The sequence below is a fragment of the Centroberyx gerrardi genome, chromosome 4 (assembly GCF_048128805.1).
Source record: "Centroberyx gerrardi isolate f3 chromosome 4, fCenGer3.hap1.cur.20231027, whole genome shotgun sequence".
NCBI classification, from domain to species: Eukaryota; Metazoa; Chordata; class Actinopteri; order Beryciformes; family Berycidae; genus Centroberyx; species Centroberyx gerrardi.
The window spans coordinates 26269207-26287254 of record NC_136000.1 but is presented as its reverse complement, the minus strand read 5'-3'; the positions used below and the strand labels follow the sequence as shown (position 1 = coordinate 26287254).

The 18048-nt window shown below is 41.6% G+C and overlaps 2 protein-coding genes and 1 long non-coding RNA gene across 3 annotated transcripts in view; 1 reads left to right on the top strand and 2 right to left on the bottom strand.

The window, feature by feature from the left end:
• Positions 1 to 3044, top strand: part of cpne2 (copine II) — a 57512-nt gene extending 54468 nt beyond the window's left edge. The window contains exon 16 of the mRNA XM_071897863.2: positions 1773 to 3044. Within this exon, the coding sequence (XP_071753964.1) occupies positions 1773 to 1880 (108 nt within the window). The 3' untranslated portion in view covers positions 1881 to 3044. The remainder of the gene's footprint in view (positions 1 to 1772) is intronic.
• Positions 3045 to 6792: 3748 nt separating this feature from the next.
• Positions 6793 to 16873, bottom strand: psme3ip1 (proteasome activator subunit 3 interacting protein 1). Its single transcript, XM_078283263.1, has 8 exons — positions 16809 to 16873; positions 15122 to 15176; positions 14762 to 14893; positions 14512 to 14610; positions 13379 to 13500; positions 9544 to 9683; positions 8712 to 8797; positions 6793 to 7585 (listed from the first exon to the last, which is right to left on the bottom strand). Exons 3-8 carry the CDS (start codon positions 14886 to 14888, stop codon positions 7308 to 7310), a joined length of 852 nt encoding a protein of 283 aa, XP_078139389.1. The 5' UTR covers positions 14889 to 14893; positions 15122 to 15176; positions 16809 to 16873; the 3' UTR covers positions 6793 to 7307.
• LOC139910540 (uncharacterized) lies at positions 9866 to 12533 on the bottom strand. Its single transcript, XR_011784576.1, has 3 exons — positions 12373 to 12533; positions 11348 to 11384; positions 9866 to 9932 (listed from the first exon to the last, which is right to left on the bottom strand). It is a non-coding gene; the product is annotated as an uncharacterized LOC139910540 (long non-coding RNA).
• Positions 16874 to 18048: the final 1175 nt, after the last annotated feature.

The window sequence follows — 18048 nt, the reverse complement described above, 5'->3', positions numbered from 1 at the left end:
TCAGAACAAACAAAACTAAACAAAATTTGAAGCCCAATCTACACTACATGATTTCATACCATATTATTACCACCAGTGAAAACATATTGGTTTATAAAAGGAGTGATTGGTGTGTAAAATTGTGAATGTGTGATATTTTCAATCAAGCTCAAGCATGAGCATAGTCATGTTTTCTGTGTTAGTTCAAATCTCTTCATTTTTACTGGATGGATGGTGTCTATTATTGTCATTGTTGTCGTCATATGTAACCTAGGTTGCCGGCTGCCATGGCAACATTTTTGGCAAAAGAGGAAACGGGGATTTAGAGGTTTTTCTAGTTTTCATCAGCTCCCATAGATCTCGGGCACAAAGTATTTGAAGTTACCATGCCATCTACACTTCAGAGTGCCCAGTTACAATTACCAGCTCCACAGCAGCAGCAGCATCAGTGGAAAATACTAAAGAAGCATTACTACATGGCCAAACATCAAAACAAAACAGTCAAATTAATTTAAGGTTAACAGTTACAGAGGAATATCAGATTAACGATTTCAAAATTGTCGGTTTGTGTTGTAAACGTCACAGGCGCCTGCGCAAATAGCATGCAGTAATCAGTAACCGGGATACTAGTATCTATCATGTATACGGGGATATGAATAACCAGATTTCTCTGTGTTCCATGTAAGCGCCATATCCCGAATATGATCAAAACCGGGATAAGCCTCATAACCGTGTGCATGTAAACGCAGTCATTGTTCATGTTGTCATGTTGCTCTGTGAGCACAAACATCAACACTGTGCCAGTGTTTTCTTTAAGTCCACACCCAGAGTTCACACTTTTAGATGGTTGTGAAAAGCCGCCCCGGAGCCATAGCAGCTCTATAAGTGGACGAGCAGCTCTCCAATCAACACTTGTCAGCTCAAAATAATTGCCACTGGAAAAATCCACACTTATCAACACCGGAAAATTCGCCATATTTAGGTTCCAAAGGGCGTTGCACATGGAGCTGCTGCTCTTTTGGAATTTACCCATACGCTGTGCAAAAAGGGGTGCAACTCAATATAAGAGTGTGTTTGAAAGTTTTTTGCGTGTTTAGTAGGCTATGTACTGTGTTTAAAAGTATACCTTTTTTTGCATCTGTGATCATGCCAGAGTGTCTTTGTGTGTGTGTGTGTGTGTAGCTGTGTATGTGTGGAACAGTGTATTCACAGACGTGTACTCATACCTCTCTCACTTCAGTTCAGTTCAATTCAATTCAATTCAGTTCAATTTGCTTTATTGGCATGGTAGTTTAAAAACAAACAATATTGCCAAAGCATATAACTAGAATTTAATCATCAATTAACCAACATAGATAATGAATCCCAACCCCTCCCATGTATCAGTGTGTGTGTGTGTGTGTGTGTGTGTGTGTGTGTGTTCAGTGTATTCAGACCCCCTACTGTCCACTCTCCACCGACTATAAGTATTTCTGTGAATCGGCAAAATATAATATTAGCCATTAAAAATAGAGCTTTTCTGGGAATATACATTAATACATATTCTTCATATTTTCCATCCAGCTGTGTTGCCTCGTTCCCTTAAAGCATGACAACAATTAATTGCAGCTAACGCAGCACACTGACTTTTCTCCCACATAGATAGGCAAGTTTGAGAGGAAACATATATTCTACTTACCTTAACTTATCCAATCTAGAATAACTCTCTCTTACTTCTTCTTCTTCTCCCCTCTCTCTCTCTCGCTCCCTCTCTCTCTCTCTCTCTCTCTCTCTGCATGTGTGTGTTTGCCCAGGCACCCAAGGAGACCCTGGCCAAGTCGGTGCTGGCCGAGCTGCCTCAGCAGGTCACCCAGTACTTTAAACAGCGGAATCTGTCGCCCAACAAGCCGGCACCCGAGTGAGAGGCCCCTCGCTCACACCGGAGCCCATATGCTGTACAATATCTCCAACGAAACCTCTCTTCTCATATACGGCAAACAATACACGACGAGAGAGTCTACATCAGCTGTGAACAAATGTGAACAAAAATGATTCGTGGACAGAAAATCCAAAAGTTGAAGACGTCCCCAGCATTATATTTGAAAATGAGTAATGTTTGGTCCGCTCTCCAGTGTGATTCCATCCGTTTCTTCGGTGAGAAATATGCTAATAATATGTAAAGGACCTTGCATGTCTACAGCGATGGCAGGTGTCCAAATGATTTCATCAATATGCAGGAAAAAAAAAATAATATCAGCCTTTTTTCCAGAGTATGAAAACTTGATTTATCAGGAGCTAGAATTCTTGCTTCATGCATGTGTGTGTTATGTGATTGATACCATGTGATACATACAACTCCTCGGTGTAAAGTCACTCCTAAGTTGAAATATATCAGTGGTCGAAATGCACTTTGTCATACGGATCCTTTAAAGACGCCGGATCAGATGAAGGGTGTTTTCTCAGAGGATGGAAGAGGAATGTTTCATTTTAAAACCACGATTTTGATCTCCAAGTCATCTTGAGAGGTTTTGATTCTAGATGAGAAAAATCAGAGGAGCAATAGGCTAACGGTGGCAGCTCCAGCACTAACACAGGATAGATGTGGGATACGTACTCCGCCATTGAAGCGGCTGCGAAGTGCGGGGGCCGATTCTGGTAGCTTTGCAAAATCCTTGTATGTCAGTGACTCTGCTTAAGACCTCGGTTCACCCTGCATGTCGCCAATATCTACTCACTGTTTACAAAATGATGCTGACGATCACAAATGCATGATTTGTATTTATTTATTTATACACACATATGTATCTATCTGATTTTGTAAATATGGAACGATGAGATTCTGCGGACTGGAAAAGAAGTGTTGATGTGTGGTTGCGTTAAGAGTTTCCTAAAGTGGAACGGAATCGGAAGAGGAGTTTCTGACATGCATATATCGAATGTATATTTATATGATGTTACTTATGTTCTGACAAGCCAATGTTTATGACATGTTTTTAATGTACCTTTTATGCAGTGCTAAATTGTGTACTTAGTTGTACTACGACGTGTATTGTTGTGTATCTTTGTATTAAACATGTTGCTATGAATTTTCTAAAGTTGTGTCTATGTCTATACTCAGGTTAATAAACTGGAAAATGTAGTGATGTGTGTGTATGTGTGTGTGTGTGTGTGTGTGTGTGAGAGAGAGAGAGAGAGAGAGAGAGAGAGAGAGAGAGAGAGGGACATACACACACAGAGCAAAAAAAATGTTTTAACCCTATGTGAGCCAGCGCTGATTGTTTTTCATGGCTGGTTTTAAAATTAATAAAGAGAAAACTAATTGGAACCTGGACTCAAACTGGAGGTGCAGGTACATCAGTGTCCTCTATTGATTGGTTTTAAATGGAAATATGAACATAATCTGGGTTACATGGGGTTTCAGATTTTCTGTATAAAACCCATATTCATCATAGGCATAGATGAAAACATTCAGCCTTAAAAGGAAATGTAGAGCTTAACGAAGGTGGAAAACCACCCAGCTTCATGTCCATTACTTCCAGCTGTAGCAGTTACTTCCTATAATCACAAAATTAAATATCTTTATTTACCATATCTTTATTATCCATATGTACTTACTACTGACTTCCCCTGCTGGTGGTGTTCTCTCTTCTATTGCTGTTTCTGACCTTTCTGACCTTTTCTGTTGAGAAGACCAATCATATCAGAACAAAGATGAAGCTAGTAGTAAAAAAAAACATAATGTTAACAATCTCCTGAATAAAAAAAAACTTTACCTTGATAAATCAGTCCTTAATAACTAGACCTATTTCAAAGATTTTGGAGAATATGGTATCTAAGCAACCCCTACAAATGGCAGAGAAGTAAAATTTGTGAAAAATTTCCATCCAGTTTTCTTCCACATCACACTACTGTACTGCAGCATGTTTCAGGTTTATGAATGAGCCATCAGTGCATGCAGATTCTAACAAGCGCTGTGTGTTGTTGCTGTTTGACCCACAGCAGCCTTCGACACGACTGTTTACCTTTAACATGTTTTTATAATCACCAGACTGGTTCATCTCACCTTTCTCAAACTCTGTCTTCTACTAGCGATCGTTTGTTTCGATTCATTGATTATGTGTGGTGTGCCTCAGGGCTCGAATCTTGGGATGATATTTTCTTTATGCATGTTCCCCCTTGGCCTTGTTGTCCGTCGCCATAGCAACTCCTCTGACTGCCATACCGACGATATTCATCTGTATCCGTCAGTTTAACCAATAAACCTCAGTTAGCTGGCAGTATGATGTCAGTGACTAAATGTACTAAGATTTCCTTCAACTGCCTTCAGACAGTGAGGTCCTTGTTACCGACCCTGAACACATCTCACCACACTCTTTATCTTCTGCTGTGAACATCACACCTGCGTCTACAAAGGCATTTCTTTGACTGCTGCTTCAGAGACATTTTATCAATTTAGGAACATTACAAAAATGAGACTGCTTCTGTTGTTTAATGACGCTGAGAGACTTTTACACATTTTTCCTGTGTTCCTGTCCCAGTCAGGCTGGCGCACAGTTCTCCCGCCAGGTTATTGATGAGGCTGAACACACATCCCAGGATCCAATTACCTAAATTAGTTTTGTTTTAGCCCAATTTTTACTGCTGAAATTTATGGCTCATCTAGGTCTGGCTCCTCGCTACATCTCACATCTTTTAACCCCTTAGAAACTGGAGGACAGCCCAATTCAACATTATCTTTCAAACCACCTATTAAAACATTTGTATAATGGTTTTTTTTACTGTTTTATTGTTTCCCTGTGCTATTCTGCTTTTGATTAATTTGACTGAAGTGGTGGAGGGCAAGCAACACACATAAAATAAAGAGAGTATAACTGAAAATGTTCATTTGCATATTTCAAATTTTCCAGGTTGCTTCTAGCAGAGATGAACTGCAGTGTAAACCCACTGAAGCTCATTACTGACCTTTGTTTCTACAAAGTAATTGACTGATGGATTGACTCTGGCCATCTCCCCCCAGTGTTCAAACACATGTTCAGCCGCTCCTTGACCATGAGCACACAGCAGATCATCGTTCTGCTGCCAAGAAGGATAATGTTCCCCGCCTCAGTGAGTCAAGGCCGGTGGCAGATCTCAGTCATAATGAGGACCCTTGGGAGCCTGGTGCTATCCTGACTTAAAAACGTCACAGACCTAGCTACTTAAATCAGTCCGACAGACCTGGGCACAACATGGGGATAAACTTTGTCTCCAAACACCTGACCCAGACTTCAGTATAACAGCTAAATTAAAAAAAAAAAAATCTCTAATCATTACTGTACATTACACATAGATTAGAGCATATAGTTCAGCAATTGCTTGTAACTTGTACCTAGTATACCTATTGATCATAGCAAAGGGTGACATTGGCTAGGTTTACACAGGTAGAAAATATCTGATTTTTAACCAGTGGTGGAAAAAGTACTAAAATCTTTACTTCAGTAAAAGTAGCAATACCATAATGGAAAAATACTTAATTTACAGTAAAAGTCTGGCATTCAAAAGTTTACTTTACTAAAACCATATAAGTATTAAAAGCAGTAAGCAGTAAAATGTACTTAAGTATCAAAAGTACAAGTACTCATTTTGAACGGTCCCTTTCAGAGTATTACATTATTGAAGCATTAACCTGTAAGAAGTATTTTAATGTTGTCGGTCTAACTGCTCCATATACTGTTGGGGAGTTTATACTCAACACACAACGCAACATAATTTATGAGCTTATCGTATGTTTTGCATGTAAAACCTTATTCTGCAAAGTAACTAGTAACTCCAGCCGTCAGATAAATCTAGTGGAGGAAAAAGTACAATATTTCCGTCTGAAATGTAGTGCAGTAAAAGTATTAAGTCTCACAACATGGAAATACTCAGGTAAAGTGCCAGTACCTGTACTTTAGTTAGATCAGATCTTTTTATGGTTGTCTAAACAGAAATCATTCCTCACCGGCCGAAATTACCAAACATCATGGGCTGGATGACACGGTGTGTGAATGTGATTTTTAACTCGTGGTACAGATGTGGTCTTCTCATGGCCGTCTAAAATGAGGAAAACCACATAGGGTCTGACTGGTCCCCATTTAGGACATGCAAAAGTCAGAACTATGCTACAAAAGGCTTACAAATCTAATCTCATGTTTTGTTCATCAGGAAAAGCACCCGAATGTAAATGTTCATCTGACCACAAACACCATCAGTCACTCAAATACACTAACTCCCTCTCCCTCACACACACACACACACACACAGAGTAAACAGACCCAGGTAAAAGGGAAAGCTCTTTATTCATCTCTCCTCAGAATCTGACCGACAAGCGACAGCTCAAACCACCAGCAGTAGTAGAGACAGCAGCAGTCTGTTGTAAAACAGTCCAGCACTCTTTCCACAGATCATCGATCTGTGGGACATTTAAACAAAGCACTAAAGAAGAAAAAAAAAAAACACACACACGACATAACACAAATAAAAACATTTTTTTTTTTTTTTTTTACCACTCAATGACTCTTCCCTCAAATCGCTCAGACGCTTGGTCTGAGCCAAAAGAGAGAGGCTCGTCCTGCCCCGGCTTTCTCTCCTCTGCTGCTGATAGCTAAAGGTGTGAATCATGTGACACAGTCTAAGCAGTCTCCTTCCTTGCTCCACAGCTGTCAATCACTGTTCCCTCAGCCAATAGCACAGCGTGCAGTCGCTGTGGCTTGGGTTGTGGGGGGGCAGGGGGGGCGGGATGTCGTCGGGGTAGAGGCTGGGCGGGATTGGTTGCTCGGCTTAAACTGTGTGAGATGCGATTGGAGGAGGGGGGGGGGGGGGGGGGGGGGGGGGGGGGGAGGAAGGGTGGAGGCGTCATGTTTGAGTGCCACAATACCAAAACCACAAATAGATACACAGATTTTAGTTCATCTGACGGGATTTAGTCGTAGATATCGGTTCAAATGTTTACTATTTATTAGGAATATATATATATATATATTTCTAGGCTGAATTTTTGTCTAGTGACAAAGAGCAACAGTAAAACTCACAGCTGTGAAAACAACAGGAATACAGTAAAGATTGCTAAAGGTGTGCGTGTGAGGTGAGTGTGTGTCTGCCAGTGTATGTGTCAGTACTGATGTATCTGTAAAATACAATATGATATGAACTGTGTATGTGTGGCCTGCATGTATGTCTCTGTCACGTGTGTGTGTGTGTGTGTGTGTGTGTGTGTGTGTGTGTGTGTATATATCTGTATATAATTATGTGGATGTATAGCCTTCTCAGCCAAGATACTTCGGGTACCTGTGTGTGTGTGTGTGTGTGTGTATGTGTGTGTGTGTGTGTGTCTATCTGTAGGCCCTGCCGTGCCGGGGGTACGGCGAGATGATTGCGTCCACGCTACCTTCGCTGTCCGAGCTGCTCTCGGAGTCGCTGCTGCCGGAGTACGCCCCGAGTCCCGGTAGGACGCCGACGCACACCGCCGCGGACGGGAGGTGCAGCACGCCCTGACCGGCGCCCAGGGGAGCGGAGGGGCTCTTCGCCGTCAGGCCGGAGAGCGTTCGCTGTTCTTCAGCTCCCCCCGCTCCTCCTCCTCCTCCTGCTGCTGCTGCTCCTCGCTCCTGTTCTGAACAGCACAATACACGGTTACTGCGGCGGTGGGCAGCAGCATGAATATTCTCAGAACTGGAATTAAAAAGAGCAGGTTGGCATCAAAACACAATGAGAGAGAGTACAGCCAGGTTTGAGCAGATAATCGTTGTCCCATTGGCTTCAACAGACTAGTTTCAACAAAAGCTTAACACAGCCATGGGCAGCCATGTGCGATGAAGGGCCGAACCAAAGACTACAGCAGGGGTGCGTTCAATAGCCCAAACATGTAGAATGTCGAACGTCCTGTTGCGAAGCGTTTGTTATAGGTTGTTCTCGAATAATTCTCCAAGCCAATTGCACAGCCACGTGACAGGCCTTTGTATGCAGCCAATGAAAATGCAGAATCATCCCGAACTGGATCAAACCATATAGGACAACATAGGATCAAACGAACCTCACACTGTTGGGAGCAAACGCTACGGTGCAAGGTTTGAACGTGGCCCAGGTGATTTCACTGGCCAGCAGGCCTTCAACCAGAGAGGAGGAACTAATCAGTGAAATCAGCTGGTGTAGTGATTGGTTGGAGAGGAAACCTGCAGACTCTTGGCGCTGCATGGCACTGCATGGCACATGGGTTGCCACCACTGGCTTAACAGGGCCTGTTATGTTGCCACAGCAGGTGGACTGAATAAAATGCTGCAGACTAGCAGATGAGTAATCTTGAATCAGGGTCAATTTCACTTTTACCCAAAAGCCGGGTCGGCGAAATCAGTCGGTGCGTTTCGAGAAATGTGTGTAGCAAGAAAAAAAAAAACTTTGAAAACCGCCACTTTTATCAACTTATCAAAACGAAAGACACTGAGACAGAATTGCTTAAATGTGAATAAGCTTTGTTCCACTGAAGCTACATCAAAGAGACTTTCACTTTGAGAAGGGGGTCACCATTTCCTATTAAAAAGGCAATTCCAGCTTCGAGTGCTGAAGAAAGTGCGGAATAAAGCGCATGTTCCGGCCATCCATCATTCAGTTGAGCAGCGAGCTATGAGTCTGTCTTTTTTCTGGCCTGATAAGTCTGTCACTCGCCGATTCCAGGAAGACGCATCTACATTTCTGTCCGCGTCGGACGTGTTTCTCCCGCTAGGCCCCGGGCTGCAGCCCACCTGTGTGTCTGTCTCCGTTGCCTGTCGCTGTCGTCGCCGTCATCTCCACCTTCTGTTTTTTGCTGCTGTCGGACGACTGGGACAAGCTGCAGGAGAGAATCGCAGAGGTTACATTAGTGTGCCGACTGAGAGGTTTTTAAGTCTCCACCTTCTGCTTCTTGCCGTTGTCTGACAGCTGGGAGGAACTGGATGAGAGAACAGAGGGGGGAGATAACTTTGGGTGATAAGCGGTCATTGCACTGACGGAACATAATGTAATAAATAATCACACTTAATGCAGATAGCGACTTCTTATATTTTTTCTACTTTCTTATATTTATCCCAAACAAACTGCTGTTGTTGCTTCCATAAACATAAAACGCATCACTTACTGTGCAACAGAGGATTTTGCAGATTTTTCTTGACAGAATTCGTTTTTTTCTAAACTATGCCAATGAGATACACCAGGTTTGAATGCAAGCTTAGTGCATCACAGCACCCAAAGACAATATAAAACAAGGATAGGCTTCCCAAGTATAATCAATATACGGGAAACTCTGCCATCTAAATGAAAAAGAAATCTCCGATGTCAGGCAAAGTACTTTCAATTTTGCCTAGCACAAGACTTCCAAACAAGTTCTCTCTCTCTGTGTGTGTGCGTGTGTGTGTGTGGATTAGCAGACCTACCAAAGACAAGAGCAGGCTAGATATTGCACCATGGCACTGCTAACTTGTTTTAAGGACACACAAGTTTCCAGACACTGGAAAAACTACTTGAATCCTTTGTTTACAGATCTGATGAGTGGGTTCAAATACAGTATTTACTTACAAGGCTGTGTGTATGTGTGCGTACCTGCGTCTCTTGACAGCTCCAGCCAGTAGATGAGCCTGAGACAGGTGGCTGGTCCGTTGCTCCGCCCCTAGTGGTTTAGGCCCCGCCTTCTTTTCAGGCTCTCGGCGGCTCTCGGTGGCTGCCCGCTTCACTAGAGCGCTGTGACAGCACAGGGTTAAGGAGAGTAAAACATAATGGAGAGGCAACAAAGACGGAGGCTCGGGGGCAGGTAGACAACAAACACAGTTTATAAAACCTAACGCATGTAAAAGAAAACTAAATCAGCCGAGGTTTGCCCATCAGTATCCCGTGAAGGTCCGGGGACCAGACTTTGAGAAACTTCGGTCCATTCTACAGTTTACAGTCTCGACTCCCTTCAGGGGGAGCTACGAATTCGCTCCATCACTGTCCTGGAAAAAGTGACACAGTTCCACAAAGCTAAGAAAAACCCCAGAGAGACAGACTGAGAGAGAGAGGGACAGAGAGAGAGAGAGAGAGAGAGAGGACCGTGACAGAGATAGAGAGACCCAAAAACAAGGACAAGAGTTTGAAAGAGCTCAGGAGACATGAAATAGGGCAGAGATGTAGTAGAGAGAGTGAGAGAGGCAGGGACTAAGAGAGGGAGAGACAAAAAAGACAGAGCAAATAAAGTGAGGAGACAGCGATAGAGATCAGGACTCGGGAGACATGAACTAGGCCAGATGAGCGGTAGGACGATGTACCCGATGTAAAGGCGATCCGTCCTGAGTTTTCACTGCGATAAGTAAGGTGTGTGACTGTGTGTATGCGTGCATGTGCTTTATGTTCACAGCGGCAAATGAGTGCTTCAAACCGTCGCCGTAGCTACCAGCCTACGATACAGTTTCCACGACAACCCATTCTCTCCTCCATCTGCAGACGAACCTGTCTGACAGAGACCTGTCTGTCAGCAGAGACAAAGATAGAGAGGGACACAAGTAAAAACTAAACAGATGGCTGCGAACTTCAACAATGGAAAATAATAGACACTAATAGTGTAGATGGTGGACATAATGGTGGTAAGAATTTCATATGGTCAAGCACTTACACTTTAGGTAGAATAACAGAATTTTAAGAATTCATACATATATGTATATATTCCTGATGGCTTTGGGAGAGAGTTGCTGCTGTCAGGTGACCAAAATGTCAGCTCTCCGCTTGACCACAATGACTTTAAGTTTATGTAATAGGTTTTGAAAGGTTTTCATAAACCCAAGATTTGTATTTTCGCAACATATAGAAGAGCATACAATCTTCAAATGGAGTAAAACATAAAAATCACCAAAACTGGAGTTACAAGGTTTTCACCCGACAGCAAGAAGAACATGACTTCTTAATTCTTAAAACTGCACATACAAAATGTTACTACACTGATAAGGCGCATGCAGAAAAAAAACATTATCCCTTATTGATTCCCCTTATTAAATCTCTGCTGATCACAAAGGAGGAGATAAAGCTTATAAGCTTTGAGACAACTGAGATGTGGATTGTGCTGCAACTAATATTTTGTACTTTCGGTGTGTAAGATTGAAAAACAACAGAACAATCTACCAAAGCAAATACATTAAGGAATGGAACATTTTTCTTATCATTACAGGACAATTCCATATTACAGCTAAGGGATAGTTGGAAACTCTAATGCAGAGGAAGAGAGACAGAAAAAGATATTCAAACGGAGACAGTGAGTATAGTGGTGCGTATATAGAGCAAGCCACAGAAAGACAGACAGAGGAAAAGAGACCACAAAGACACAGAAATGCAGTGTGTACATTCACTTTTGCTAACGAGTGTGTATGAATGCATATACCTATTTTCCTCTGCTATGCTGACCATGTCACCATGTGCTGTAATGTAGCAGAGCTTGAGGCACAACTGACAAGGACAAAACCAATATGGAGCAAAATTTGATAGAAACACCACATACTTGCTGTTGTACATCATCTAAAGGTGCACAACATACATTATCTTTAACTGAGTTTATGTGCATGCAGGAGTTAGAGAGAGCTACTTTTCATGTTTATAGAAAGTTCAATTTGTGCCCAGCATAGTGTTGTATATTGTACATAATGATGGGCACATATAGAGGACGCCCAGTGTGTGTGTGTAATGTATGCATGGTGCGGTCCCAGCAGGAGCTTGACTAAGGCGGAGAGGTGTCTGCCTCTGCCAACACACATAAAGCTGCTTATCATACATTAGCATAGCATGAACTAAGAGATTCCCATGTGTGTTCCTAAACTATTGAAGTTAGCATCAAGTACACAAAATTACCTGAAAAAGCTAAGCCAAGCAGCAAGGGGGTTATTGGGAAAATTACGGTGAAACTGCGCTATATTGCTGCAAAATTGTAACAATACATCATATTGTGATTTAATGGCCACAAATTGCAATTGTGATATGAATTGCAATGGGTGTGGACATGGTTCATTCAAAATAACATTTTTAAACACTGGAAAAGATATCAGTAAATTAATAATTATATCATTTGGGGAAAAGGACGTCAATGCTTACAATTTGCTCTGTTTGAACTGAATGGCATTTTAATAGCAGGCCAGGGATTCTGCACAGCACCACAATACCTCCTTTAGAAGGACTCTTGATAAATAAATATAGCAACTTCTTACAGTGTGTAAACTACAGCAATGAATACTGCATTTTTAATGATTCTAATACTCTATGCATTCGTACTCTTCTGAAAGGCCAAATTCATTAGTAAAATGTTGACAAAAGGGCATCATGGAACTTTTTCTGCTAATAAGTCTAACAAGTATTCACACCTGGACAGGTTCAAAATCCAGTTCACGCTGTGCTGCTACATCTGTTTCTCCTTACCTGCCAATCTTAGACTAAAAGGAGTCTTAGGCTTCTTGCACAAATGCACAGATAATCCATCATAACCCTCTTCTAAAGTTGAGAAGGAGAGACGGAGACAAGTCGCTTGGTAATGAGTAAAGTAAAGAGAGCAGTACTTCAGTCCTATCCTCTCTGCTCTTTGATCCCATTATAACCCAGCAGACCCACACTTATTGGACAGGTCCAAACCTACTGACGGAATATCTACACTTTCCACATGAATTTAAAAAAAAATATATGCTCTATCTTGCAAGGACATCATTCTGGTTCCCTTCGAGGACGCCTGACATATTAGAGGTGCATTAAGTAGTCTGTTGACCTCTATCACCTACTATCAGCGACCAGTAGAAACTGCATCAACATTGACAGGTCTCTGGCTTAGCCGCCAGTCATTTTTGAATCATTGGTATTGATCAACAACCCTATCAACCCCTTGCAGGTATATTAAGGTAATTTTGTGCTACAGGGGAGTAAAAAGCTGACTTATGGCCAGTTTATGGATTCATTTAGAATTAAGATAATATTGGATGTAGGGATTAGGTTTAGGCAAGGTTTTCGGGTTAACGTTAGATTTTTTTAGGGTTTATCGTTAATGGGATATGCATGGTCTTTTTGACAAATAAGCTCTTCGATCCACTTATTGTTCTGCAATGGAAAGATTGAGCAGTTTCAGTATTTGTGTTTCAGTATTTAGTATGACACAGTGTTTTTTTAGTGAATATTGCTTTAGCAGTCACAGTGAAATGGCACACCATTTCCTCGTTTATATCTGTGTTAAAATTTGTTACTTGTGAACTTCCATTTTTCCATCAGTTGTGAGTGCTTCTGTTTTTTTTCTGCAAAACTAGTTATCTTCTGCCATCCTGGACAGCACAGTGGAGCTGCAAGATTATAAGATGATTTTGGCAAGCCATGCTACAGAACCACTGGCAAATCAAAACGAGGAGGTCCGTTTTTATATAAACAACACGTGGATAAAGGATATTCTGTATTCCAACAGTTCCTGCTTCTCCTCGTCCCTGCGCTGCTTCTCCACCAGGCTCTGTTGCCGGGAGACCTCATCCAGGAAGTGGGACTCATCCTCGTCCAATCCTTTCACCATGTTCTCTGTCGCCATGGAAACAAACATGCTCTCAACACACGGTAGTAGAGTTGATTGCATTCTTTAGACAACGAGCCATAAAAGTCTGTTTTAAATCCCTACATGAGCGACCTTCATCTAAAGAGAAAATATGAATGTTGTATACATTCATGGATGAGTAGCATTGCCAAACGAGAAGAGAAGAAATCAGAAACATGCCGGCTATGGGCCTGGCTAAACAAATAAAAGCCTATGGATGCATAGCAACAACAATCAAATAATATTCTTTGGATAATTAAAATGTAGCATTTGTACAGTGTGAATAGAATTGATGGTTGCAACTTATTATCCTTTTTGCTGGCTTTCTATTAGGTTCCATTCGGCTTTTCTTTTATGTTATCTATTAGGTTACATTAGGCGATAACAAAATACTCCAAACTAACTATGTTGATGTAAATGTAGTACAGGGATGAATGCAAATGCAATGAATGTGTTAATAAAGGAATGTTCCTAAATGATCTGTAAAACAAATACAAATCTAAAGTGATTAGTCACAGAGTGTGAAATCAATGGGCTTGCAAAATACAATGGAACAGTCAATCATAGGAAAGAATGTTTGATTCTCAAAAACGTTAGGATATAGCTGTTACCAGATTTGAAAGTTTTGTCATGCATGATACCCTACAAAGACGAGGAGGGGTAACTGCTTGAGTTCTGAAACCGAGAATAACTCAGGAAATTCATTCATTCATAATTCATTATTCAATGGCATTTATGGGCATTGCTTTTGTTTATATCAAATCCTCATCATGAAGGTCATGATGAGGATTTGATATAAATGAACGACCTTTATAACACACAAAACAAAGCGACTGCTCTTTGCCTTGGTAGGGCAGCACAGCAGAAGTGTTAAGAACTTGAGAGGGGTCACAACTGGCGGGGATAAAATCCTAAAGATGGTCATCTCAAAAGACAAAGACTGAGAAAGAAAGAGAGCTGCGAACACACAGAGACATAAAAACCAGAGAGAGACCCACTGAATTTGAATTGCTCCTCATACTCCTCCTGTTTCTTGTCTTTCTGCTCCTGCAGTCGCTCAAAGAGAGAACGAGGGTCATAGTCCTCCTCTGGGGCCTCTGAGGAGCACACACACACACACACACACACACACACACACACACACACACCAACATGTCAACACAGATATATATTTATTAGACGACTGGTGCATAGCATGCATGTCCTGTGTCCTATCTTCTGGATTTGTGTGTGTGTGTGTGTTCTTACCCTCCGGGTCGTCTGGTTTCCTAACTTTCTCCCATTCCTCCTGTCTCTTCTTCCTCTTCTCATCAAGCTCTGCCTCCGACACAAACTTCCTGCTCAGGTCCACACCCGCTGCCCCTCCCCCTGACATCACCACTGGCACACACACACACACACACACACACACACACACACGCACACACACACACACCCTTCTGATGATTGGTCAAAAAAAATTATGCTTTTTATTCAAGATTGGTCACAGCCTTTTTCTGCTGGGCCGCCACATTACAAGAGAAGTAATATATGTGTTAATGAGCTGGGTTGCAGAGCAAAACTTTGACAAACCATTGCTATAGACTACTTATACATAGCCATACCTACCTGTGTGTGTTTACCAATCAAGACCACCTAAGACTCCAACTCATGGACGACGCATCTGTTGAATAAATGCACAGATAGCAAACTTTAAACATGAACATGCCAACAAGTCATGGACAGGGAACTAAAGGGCAGCCTCTGTAGTCACAAATGCAACCTAAATGTGCAACATGCAGTCAGGCAATTTAATGTAGGAGCACTGATGTGACCACAAATATCTATCTTTGTGCAGCTGAAGCGCCAGCAATGAACAACCCTCTCTGTTCATCTGCCCTATTCTAACCAATCAAACGTCAGAATAGCGCCATTAGAGCACTAAACAATTACAGACAGATTTGTTAAAAAACGTATTATTGATGCTGGTATGTCAGATTGGATAGATATTTCATCACAAAATGAATCAAAACTATAGATTGTTGGATTCTTGCAGGAAGAGAAGTGAAAACTGGGATGTGACCAGTGCAAAACAGACATTTTCAACAACCACTGGAAAATAGCTGGATGGTAGCCTGTGGCACATTCCAATTTACAGTTTAGGCCTTTACTACACATATGTCCAGTGGTAAAAGGTATGGTTGTGGCAAAAGAAGCCTGATATGTCTATTATGCTTCCCTGGAGAGAAAGACTGTTTTGCCTCTTGACCATTTCATTCATATAGCCTGTAGGTTAGTTAACATTGTTGTATTTCAGTATTTTCCTTTATAAGCACTTTCAGAATGTGATTTAAAATTTCAATTTCAATAGACAAATGTTATGTTATGCTTCACACTATTGTCTCATGCACTTTGTTTACATCACCTCAGTTGTTATTTCTTATTACTGTTATTATAAGCCCATTATGTTTGGGATAGGAGCCCAAAAGCTGGTTATCATCTGTTACATTACCTTTTATCTGTTATATTCACGGCTGTTTACAAGATGTTAAGTAACTTCGCCATACCTCAGGGTTTCTTGAACTGATGAGACACTTCTGTGGGGCTTTAGTAAGCTCTGTTAAGTAGGCTTTTCAGTCTTTTTAAACACTGCTCGTTTTAAAAGGTGAAGAAAAATGAACTTAATCTCTAAGGTTATGGCTCTCCCTTGTGGTCATGTTAAACTATAACAAGGCACTGACAAACTGCAGTACGCCGTATTAAACGAGCCTCCCGTGATCAACGACAGTTCAGGAAAATCGTTTTAATACCACAACTGAACCGAAATGTGATGACAATCGAGTCAGAGAACCGCTCTGTGCATCCGTAATATTAAGCTCTTCATTTGCATCGGGCCTGTCTGTCAGCAAAGCATCCACATTGATAGCTAACGTTAGCCGGAAAACCCTTCGGCAGATTAGTCACTGCAGATGGAGGATACACTAGCTGACAACAGAACAGCTTATCAATAAATGGCTACATGGCCACCTCTGCAACTGCGAGATACGAGCACCACTGCTGTGTGTTAACGTTAGGTGGTCAAACGGTAAAACGGCGCATCACAGCCTTATGTTGCTATACTGACCGGCTAATGTTAGCTTAGCGTCCAAGCTAACAAATTGTCACCACTGTCAGTTGCCGAATATCGTGTCCTGTTGTAAAAGTCATACTTTCAGGTGTACAATTAACTATGCATGCGAGTAGACTTGATTTTTAGCATAGGGCTATTTCAAATAATTTTGAATCATTTCAGTGCCAGAATTGAAGAGAAACTTACCAAGCTCTGCTAGCTCGTTATCCCAACCAATGAAGTTTCGTGTCACTGTAAATACGGTTCGCCGCAATTCGTCAGCGACAACAGTTCCGCCTATAAAACCTCCTTGGTTCCGACCGGTCCTTGGTTCTGACCGACCTGCTGCTGCTTCTTCTTCTCTTTAATTTCCGGCAGACTAGACGATCTGAAGCTTTATATTAGCTTTATTTTAGCGCTGTCACCCACCGGCTGAAAAAAATGGATTAGGTTACATCAGCCCCCAGGCGTCAGGTCTCAGCCTTGCTGCCAATTTGACATGGTGGCCAACAGTGGTACTGCAGCCTAAAATTCACCTGTGGCCCAAAAAGCTTTTTTCCCATAGACGGCCATTGTAAAAGACAGCCCTCTAAAACTGTTAAGAAGATACCTACAACACCACACAAGACCTTAAAACATTCTTTCAATTATGTTTTTTTTAACCATGAAAGCCGATTTTTTTTAAAAATCACTCAGAGCCGTATAAAACACTGTTTTTTGTGTGTGACGTCACCTCAGGGTACGAGTAAAGCACGCGCCTCTGAGCTCTGCATCGGGAACGAGCCTCCTGCTTCCTCTGCTGCTCCGTCTGTCAGCTGTGTTCGTACAGTCCAGCTTCGCTTTTATTAAAATATGAAATTTTTTACATGAGTAGCCCACCGGTATTTAATATGTACAGATAAGAACTGATGACCGAAAACGGAAGTTTGGGATTAGGTGTGTTTTCTATGGTGGCCCTGAGGGTCAAAACACCACAACATTTCACAAAACACAACATTTCACAAAACAAATTAACATTTCACAAAACACAACAACATTTCACAAAACACAACCTTTCACAAAACAAATGAACATTTCACAAAACAAATTAACATTTCACAAAACACAACAACATTTCACAAAACACAACATTTCACAAAACAAATTAACATTTCACAAAACAAATTAACATTTCACAAAACACAACAACATTTCACAAAACACAACGGCAAAAGAGAAAACATTTCAACATTTTACAGAAAACGGAAAAGGTAGGTCCTTTCTTTGTTGTTACTGATTGGATGTAGTCGTTGTCACTCAAGGTAACAGGAAGTGGGACCAGAGCAATGGCTCTGAGAGATGCCTTCCGCTGGTTCAAATTAACAGAAAATAACGCTTCCGGCGTTTAGCCTGCATGTATTACACTTTTTGATATTTCTGACTGGACACTGTACAGTTTAGAGTAACT

Excerpts from the sequence above, each read along its gene's own strand:
- psme3ip1 (XM_078283263.1), bottom strand. The coding sequence starts at position 14,888 with ATGTCAGGGGGAGGGGCAGCGGGTGTGGACCTGAGCAGGAAGTTTGTG. Across the intron at positions 13,501-14,511 it reads TGAGGAGCAATTCAAATTCA|AGAACATGGTGAAAGGATTG; the intron begins GTGGGTCTCTCT and ends CCATGGCGACAG. Across the intron at positions 9,684-13,378 it reads AGGAACTGTTGGAATACAGA|AGCGCTCTAGTGAAGCGGGC; the intron begins ATATCCTTTATC and ends CTGTGCTGTCAC.